Here is an 8576-nt window from a genome sequence, read left to right as displayed (position 1 = left end):
ACCAACTCCTGGAGTTCACTCAGACTCACGTCCATTGAGTCAGTGATGCCATCCAGCCATCATCATCCTCTGTCGTCCCCTTCTCCTCCTGCCCCCAATCCCTCCCAGCATCAGAGTCTTTTCCAATGAGTCAACTCTTTGCATGAGGTGGCCAAAGTACTGGAGTTTCAGCTTTAGCATCATTCCTTCCAAAGAAATACCAGGGCTGATTACTTTATAATAACTAGCAAATATCTATTGGTGAAATGCAATAGCGTATAAAATACAAGTAGCCCCAAACTTCCTGTTTTCTCTTCTCTAATGGACTAAAGAAGAAAAACAGAGATTTAGACTCTGATAACAGCTCCTTCAGCTGCTAGCTGTTCCCATAAGAGCCTTTCTTTTGATTTTGGCCAGCTCTCACACTCTCATCTTTGATCAGTCACTAATCTTGGGACTGGTTTGAGGTCATCACTGGGGAAAATTGTGAAGTAACCCAAGCGTTTATTTGGTATGCCCCAGATTGCTTTGGCATGTACGTCCTGTCTCTGGCACTCTTTTTTTTTTTTTCCAGGTCCTCCTATCAACTTTTCCTTTCCAATCATATCAATAATTTACATATTAGTAGGACTTTAATTCAGAGAAGGCAATGGCACCCCACTCCAGTATTCTTGCCTGGAAAATCCCAGGGACAGAGGAGCCTGTTGGGCTGCCATCCATGGGGTTGCACAGAGGCAGACACAACTGACGCGACTTAGCAGCAGCAGCAGCAGCAGCAGGACTTTAACTCGGAGAAGGCAGTGGCACCCCACTCCAGTACTCTTGCCTGGAAAATCCCATGGGCAGAGGAGCCTAGTAGGCTGCAGTCCATGGGGTCGCTAAGGGTCAGACATGACTGAGTCACTTCACTTTCTCTTCACCTTCATGCATTGGAGAAGGAAACGACAACCCACTCCAGTGTTCTTGCCTGGAGAATCCCAGGGACGGAGGAGCCTGGTGGGCTGCCTCCTATGCGATCACACAGAGTCGGACACGACTGAAGCAACTTAGCAGCAGCAGCAGGACTTTAATTGGGGCTTCCCAGGTGGTGCTAGTGGTAAAGAATCCACTTGCCAATGCAGGAGACCCAAAAGACACAAGTTCGATCCCTGGGTTGGGAAGATCCCTTGGAATAGGAAATGGCACCTCATCCCAGTATTCTTGCCTGGAAAATTCCATGGACAGAGGAGCCTAGTGGGCTCAGCAAATAGTCAGACAAATGAGTGACTGAGAACACACACATGCACAGGACTTTAACTCTATATACTCCCCCTTCTCAGAGATGTTTGCTTGTATCGCCTTATCTCTAATTGTGAACGCAAAGGTTTGTTTCTGGTCATGGAGTTTTAATCACTAATGAGCTGATATAGAAACTGTTGGGGGGACACTGACTGCACAGGTGTCTTCTCTTAAGGTTGTACAGACAGTCCGTGGCTTAAGATGCTTTGGCTTAGCAACTTTTTGGCTTTACAGTGATGTTGTAAAAGTGATAGATGTTCAGTGGACATTGAAAATTTTGTATTTGGGTTTTTGGGGGAGGGGTGGCTAGCCATGTGCACTAGGATACTCATTTATGGTGCTGCGCAGCCAATGAGCCACAGCTCCCAGTCAGCCACTCGGTCACAAGAGTACAGGCCAAATACACTTAAAACCATCAGTACCCAGACAGCCATTCTGGTTTCACATTCAGAGTGCTTGTGTACATGCTAAGTTGCATCAGTCGTGTCCAACTCTGTGCAACCTCATGGACTGTAGCCCACCAGGCTCCTCTGTTCATGAAACTCTCCAGGCAAGAATACTGGAGTGGATTGCCATTCCCTTCTCCAGGTGTAGTAGTCAATAAATTACATGAACTAGTCAACACTTTATTATAAAATAGGCTTTGTGGTAGATGATTTTGCCCAACTGTAGGTTCATGTGAGGGCTTCCCTGGTGGCTCAGTGATAAAGAATACCTCTGTCAATGCAGGAGACTCAGGTTTGATCCCTGAGTCAGGAAGATCCCATGGAGGAGGGCACATCAACCCACTCCAGTATTCTTGCCTGGAGAATCCCATGGACACAGGAGCCTGGTGAGCAACAGTCTATGGGGTCGCAAAACAGCTGGACATGACTGAGCGCATCGAGGTTCATGTAAGCGTTCTGAGCACGTTAAGGTAGACTGGGCTAAGCTAGGATGTTTGGGAGATTAAGTGTATTATGTGCATTTTTAATTTATGATATTTTCAACTTATGATGGATTAATTGGGATATAGCCCCATCAGAAGTTAAAGATCTATATTTTACAAGTCTGTATGTATTCTCAGTTTATGACTATGACCAGCTCCCAAATTTTTCTGTAACTCCAAGTTTTGAGGTCAAGTGCACATCTATGTCCACACCGGCCTTGCTTGGGCTCACACGCACAAATTTGAGAAAGAACAGGTAGGTGGCAAAACATGGGGTGTACTTGTTAGGGAAAGAAATGCATGCAACTCGTTAATAAGTTACTAAACCCACTTTCTGTGCAGTTCTTTATCTCTTTCATAATGAGTCTCTGGTGTCAAACTAAAACCTGGAGCTTTTTTTTTTTTTTTGCTTCGCTTTTTTTTTTTCCAATTTGACAAATGGACGGACACTCAGAGGAGAAGAATCCTGACTGTCCTGTTAGAACACTGCTCCCTGTCACAGCAAAAGTTCTGCTGTCGAAAGCTTCAGCAGAAAATTCCAGCAGAAGCTCTAGATTTTACTACCAAGCTCCCAAAGGTGTTATCTTTATATATCTTTTCTTTCCTGGACTCTCGAAGCCTTTGTCATTGTTCACAGGTACAGATAAAGAAGCAGTGTTTGGTGTTTTGTAAAGACAGCCTAGAAAACACTGAAACTTGAGGAAAAACAAGAAAGCAGGTATACAAAACCAAGCACTGCCAGGACGCTCACTACGTTTTGTTTGTACAGTTTGGATTGGCCCCCATCTCTTTGTATCTGGCTGTGCACTTAGTGCTCAAAGGGGAGAAAAAGTAAGCCATCGCTAAGTGTCCGTAAAATAGTATTAGCCAGTTGGGGAAATATGTACACATGTATATAATGGTTCATCAGCAGAATAGTCTTATATTGTACAGCTGCTGCTGCTAAGTCACTTTAGTCGTGTCTGACTCTGTGCGACCCCATAGACGGCAGCCCACCAGGCTCCCCCATCCCTGGGATTCTCTAGGCAAGAACACTGGAGTGGGTTGCCATTTCCTTCTCCAGTGCATGAAAGTGAAAAGTGAAACTGAAGTTGCTCAGTCGTGTCCGACTCTTAGCGACCCCATGGACTGCAGCCCACCAGGCTCCTCCATCCATGGGATTTTCCAAGCAAGAGTACTGGAGTGGGGTGCCGTTGCCTTCTCCATTGTTGCACAGCAGAGGACCATAATAAAACTTAAAGTGTAGAGTGCAGGCCATTCATAAATAGAAAGGCATGAAATAAGGTGCTAATGTGATAAATACAGAAGCATGTGAAACTAAAGGAGTTCAGAGTGGGCAAATGTGCTCACAGGTTGGAAAAGCATCTGACCATTATTTTCTTACAAGTAATTCCATTGTGTATTCAAGTATATTTTTTAAGATATAAAACTGATAGTCAGTTTTTGTTGATTTCTTTTCGTAGTCTATAAAGACCAGAAATTACCTGTTACTGTGCATTCACATGGTAACTTTAGTTTTTAAAATTAAGAAAATGAAAAAAAAAATTAAGTAAATGAATGCAGTAAGATAGATGACGTATTTAATTATCGGTGTTGGGACAATCGGGCAGTATCTGGAAAAAAATTCTAGAAGGATAAAAGAATGATATGAAATTATGGGAAACCATTCCCTACTCAAAGGAGGGAATTCCCTGGTCCAGTGGTTAAGTCTCTCTTCTTTCAGTGCTGAGGGCAGAAGTTCATTCCCTGTTTAGGGGACTAAGATCCTGTAAGCCACCAGGAATGACTAAAGGGGGAAAAATGTAATTAAAGGAAATCTAGGGAAGGAAGACTTTGTGAGAAATCTATAATATTCAGAGCCTCGAAAGAAAATGTATAATTTAAAATCTTGCTTTATTTATTTTATATAATTTGTATTTATATTATATATGCTTTATAAATAAAGCAAGATTTTAAGTTGTGATTATAAACATTAAAATTTTCTCCATAGAGAAGAAAACTGTAAATAAATACAGACAGTAAACAGGAGGGAACTCCCTGGTAGTGGTTAGGACTCAGTGCTTTCACTGATGAGGGCTCAGATTCAACCCCTGGCCAGGAAACTAAGAACCCACAAGCTGCTGCAGTGTGGCCAAAAAAATTAAAATAAATGGGGGAAAAAACATATTGCCAGCAAAGGGGTAATTTTCTTATTTTTAAAAGAACGACTATAAATCTACATTAAAAAGAAAAAAAAAAAAAAGCAAAGCCTAGCAGAAAAATGAGCAAAGGCAGTGAGCAAATAGTTCACAGAAAGACAAGTAGATGTTTCTAAAATAGATAAAATGCTTAGCCTCATTTTCATGCCATCGTTTGTGACTCAGATGGATTGAGTTTCTTTTTTTCTTTTTTTAGTTTCTTTTTTAATGATAACATTTTATATTGTTGGGGGTGTGGGGAAACAAGCACCTTCATATGTTGCACCTTCATAGATAAATTGATGCAAACACCAAGGAGAGCAATTTGGTAGTACTCAATTTTTAAATAAAGATTCCTGGACATTCCCTGGTGATCCAGTGGCTTTCACTACTAAGGGTGTGAGTTTGATCCTGGTTGGGGAACTGAGATCCTGCATGCCATGAGACATGGCTAAAAACTTAAACAATTTTTTTTTAAGTAAAAAAAATAAGATTACCTTTGGCCAGTAGTTCCACTTCTTGGAATTTGTCTGATTGGTATACTTCAACACATGCAAAATTTATGTCTATATAAGAATATTGTATCATTGTTTGTAGTAGCAAAATGTTGGAAACAATGGAAATGTCTGCTGATAGCAGACTGGTTGAAACTATCTCCTCAATATATCATCAATAATGCAATAAAGGTGCAGAATTATCCTACCACTTTGGAAATAATAAAAGAATGTATCCATATTTGTTGCTCTTCTGGAATGGCACACAAGAAGCCAGTGACAATGGTTATATTCAGGGAGAGAAATGAGTGGCTAGATGACAAGGATGAGAGAGCCTTTTTGTTTGCTTGTTTTTTACTTTATTTACAGTGTGCCCTTTGGTATCTTTGAGTTTAGTATTGATGTACACATATTATTCTAAAATTGAAACAATTTGTTTTTTAAAAAAACACAGTGTTTTAAATGCCAATGCTAAAGCTGAAACTCCAGTACTTTGGCCACCTCATGCGAAGAGTTGACTCATTGGAAAAGACTCTGACGATGGGAGGGATTGGGGCCAGGAGGAGAAGGGGATGACAGAGGATGAGATGGCTGGATGGCATCACTGACTCGATGGATGTGAGTTTGAGTGAACTTCGGGAGTTGGTGATGGACAGGGAGGCCTGGCATGCTGCGATTCATGGGGTTGCAAAGAGTCGGACAGGACTGAGCGACTGAACTGAACTGAACTGAACTGAATAGAGTTATCATTCCACCATATAATGAATTATTAGGCAGTCATTAGAAAACATGTTTTGGAAGAACACAGATGCTTATTATGTGTAAAATGAAGAAAGCATGATTTTAAATTGCATGCAGTTTCCCAATTTTGCTTTCATATATACCTGAAAAACAGAAAGGAAAATAACTCTACCAGCTTGTTGATAATGTTTGGTCATCTCTGATTGACAGGGTTCTGGGTATTGTTTTTTGGTTTCTCAGAATTTTCAGTTTTTCAGTGAGAATGTTATCAATCCAGGGAGATGTGATATGAAATAGATAATCTTATCATCTACGTGTACCATATGTCAATCTTGGTAGATTTCAGCATCATATTTTATTCCCAGAACTGTGAGGCAATTGTTCTTTGGCTAGATTTAAAGTAAACAATAAAGTCATTGCACCAAGATGAGCTTTGAGCTGTTTAAAAATGTGGTGGGGGTTGTCTTACAGTTTTGAAAGAGCTTACCTACCCTCAACTTTCCTCATTCCTGTTTAGTTTTAAACAAACAAAAAGCAGCAAAAATAAAAAATAAAGCAAAATTTTATCTATCCCCAGTGCAGGGGGGGGGACCCCAACTTAACTATCCAGGTCTAAACCCGATCTAAGTCAAAAGAGGAAAAGGGTGAGAATTGAGAAAAACTTTCTCCCCATCCCCTCCCTCCCAAACTCCACATCTTGATTGAATTAACTAACCATATGAGGATTAAGGACAGTGTAGTTTCATTCTGGGTTGCACAAAGTGGTTATGATCTCTGTTTCTGCTTGCAGTGTTGTATCAGATCCTCTAAGCCTTTTCCTCCATCTAGATCCTGAACCTACTGTTTCTCCTACTTGTGCCCCCTTCTGCTTCCCTCTCCCTTACATGTCTTATCTTCAGCCCATAAAATAATCCTGGACATAATAGAAACTCCATACACAATGGATGGAAGGAGGGAGGAAGAGAGACAGATAGATAAACAGATGTATGGGTAGTGAGTTCCACTACAGAGTGTTCTGCTCCTTTGGGGGGCACTCAAACATTATTTTGGAGAAGGCAATGGCACCCCACTCCAGTATTCCTGCCTGGAAAATCCCATGGATGGAGGAACCTGGTAGGCTGCAGTCCATGAGGTCGCTAAGGGTCGGACACGACTGAGCGACTTCACTTTGACTTTTCACTTTATGCATTGGAGAAGGAAATGGCAACCCACTCCAGTATTTTTGCCTGGAGAATCCCAGAGATGGGGGCGCCTGGTGGGCTGCCGTCTATGGGGTCACACAGAGTCGGACACGACTGAAGCGATTTAGCAGCAAACATTATTTATTATTGAGTTAACCTTGAAAAAGAGGCCAGTTTTCCAAAGATGAAATGAATGTGAAGATTAGCTTCATCTCTGCAATTCTGGATAAGAGACATGGAATGCCTAGTCTCAACTTTATATATGGACTTGACTCTAGTTTCTACTAAGACTTATTTAAAACCTGGAATAAATTATTTTAAAAACTACTACCCATAATAGGGCCACCTCCACCATTTGCTGGATATGTAGGATTGATCATAATGCTATGAAAATGGAATGTACAGAATACTTTTTAAAAAAGTATTAATTTGGCTGCACCAGGTGTCAGTTGCAGCACGTGGAATCCAGTTCCCTAACCGGGGATCAAACCCTGGCCTCCTGCACTGAAAGCATAGAATCTTAGCCACTAGACTACCAGGGAAGTCCCCAGGACAAATACTTAATGCTCTATTGAATTTTAAAGGCTATTTAAAACACACCAAACTCGTGCAAAGAGTTGACTCATTGGAAAATCCTCTGATGCTGGGAGGGATTGGGGGCAAGAGGAGAAGGGGATGACAGAGGATGAGATGGCTGGATGGCATCACCGACTCAATGGACGTGAGTCTGAGTGAACTCCGGGAGTTGGTGATGGACAGGGAGGCCTGGCATGCTGCGATTCATGGGGTCACAAAGAGTCGGACACGACTGAGCGACAGAACTGAACTGAACTGAATATAGTATTAGTCATTGTGTTCCCTTTATATATTTAGTTAAATCATAAGAATGGAGGGAAAACAGAAGCATATCATGAAAAAAACAAGCAATGCGCCAACTGGAGTTTCTGTAGCCTTCATATAACTTTCATACACAGACTCCCAGAGATCCTTCAGTTCAGTTCAGTTCAGTCACTCAGTCGTGTCCGACTCTTTGTGACCCCATGAATCGCAGCAGTCCAGACCTCCCTGTCCATCACCAACTCCCGGAGTTTACCAAACTCAGGTCCATCGAGTCAGTGATGCCATCCAGCCATCTCATCCTCTGTCGTCCCCTTCTCCTCCTGCCTTCAATCTTTCCCAGCATCAGGGTCTTTTCAAAAGAGTCAGCTCTTTGCATCAGGTGGCCAAAGTAATGGAGTTTCAGCTTCAACATCAGTCCCTCCAATAAACACCCAGGACTGATCTCCTTTAGGATGGACTGGTTGGATCTCCTTGTTGTCCAAGGGACTTTTAAGAGTCTTCTCCAACACCACAGTTCAAAAGCATCAATCCTTCAGTGCTCAGCTTTCTTTATAGTCCAACTCTCACATCCATACATGACTACTGGAAAAACCATAGCCTTAACTAGACGAACTTTTGTTGGCAAAGTAACGTCTCTGCTTTTTAATATGCTGTCTAGGTTGGTCATAACTTTCCTTCCAAGGAGTAAGCGTCTTTTAATTTCATGGCTGCAATCATCATCTGCAGTGATTTTGGAGCCCAGAAAAATAAAGTCAGCGACTGTTTCCACTGTCTCTCCATCTATTTTGCCATGAAGTGATGGGACCAGATGACATGATCTTAGTTTCTGAATGTTGAGCTTTAAGCCAACTTTTTCACTCTCCTCTTTCATCAAGAGGCTCTTTAGTTCTTCTTCACTTTCTGCCATAAGAGTGGTGTCATCTGCATATCTGACGTTATTGATATTTCTCCCAGCAAT

The 8576-nt window shown here is 41.8% G+C and overlaps 1 protein-coding gene across 1 annotated transcript in view; it reads left to right on the top strand.

Annotated features, from left to right (window-relative positions):
- Window positions 1–2323: 2323 nt before the first annotated feature.
- Window positions 2324–8576, top strand: part of LOC104986782 (F-box only protein 16-like) — a gene marked incomplete at its 5' end in the record, with an annotated part of 7533 nt that continues 1280 nt past the window's right edge. The window contains 2 exons of the mRNA XM_010837463.1: window positions 2324–2441; window positions 2615–2822. Coding sequence (XP_010835765.1) covers window positions 2324–2441; window positions 2615–2822 — 326 coding nt within the window. The remainder of the gene's footprint in view (window positions 2442–2614; window positions 2823–8576) is intronic.

This window comes from Bison bison, unplaced genomic scaffold, assembly GCF_000754665.1.
Source record: "Bison bison bison isolate TAMUID 2011002044 unplaced genomic scaffold, Bison_UMD1.0 scf7180017845843, whole genome shotgun sequence".
Taxonomy (NCBI): Eukaryota; Metazoa; Chordata; class Mammalia; order Artiodactyla; family Bovidae; genus Bison; species Bison bison.
The sequence above is the reverse complement of the archived record's forward strand: the minus strand, read 5'-3'. Positions and strand labels throughout refer to the sequence as shown.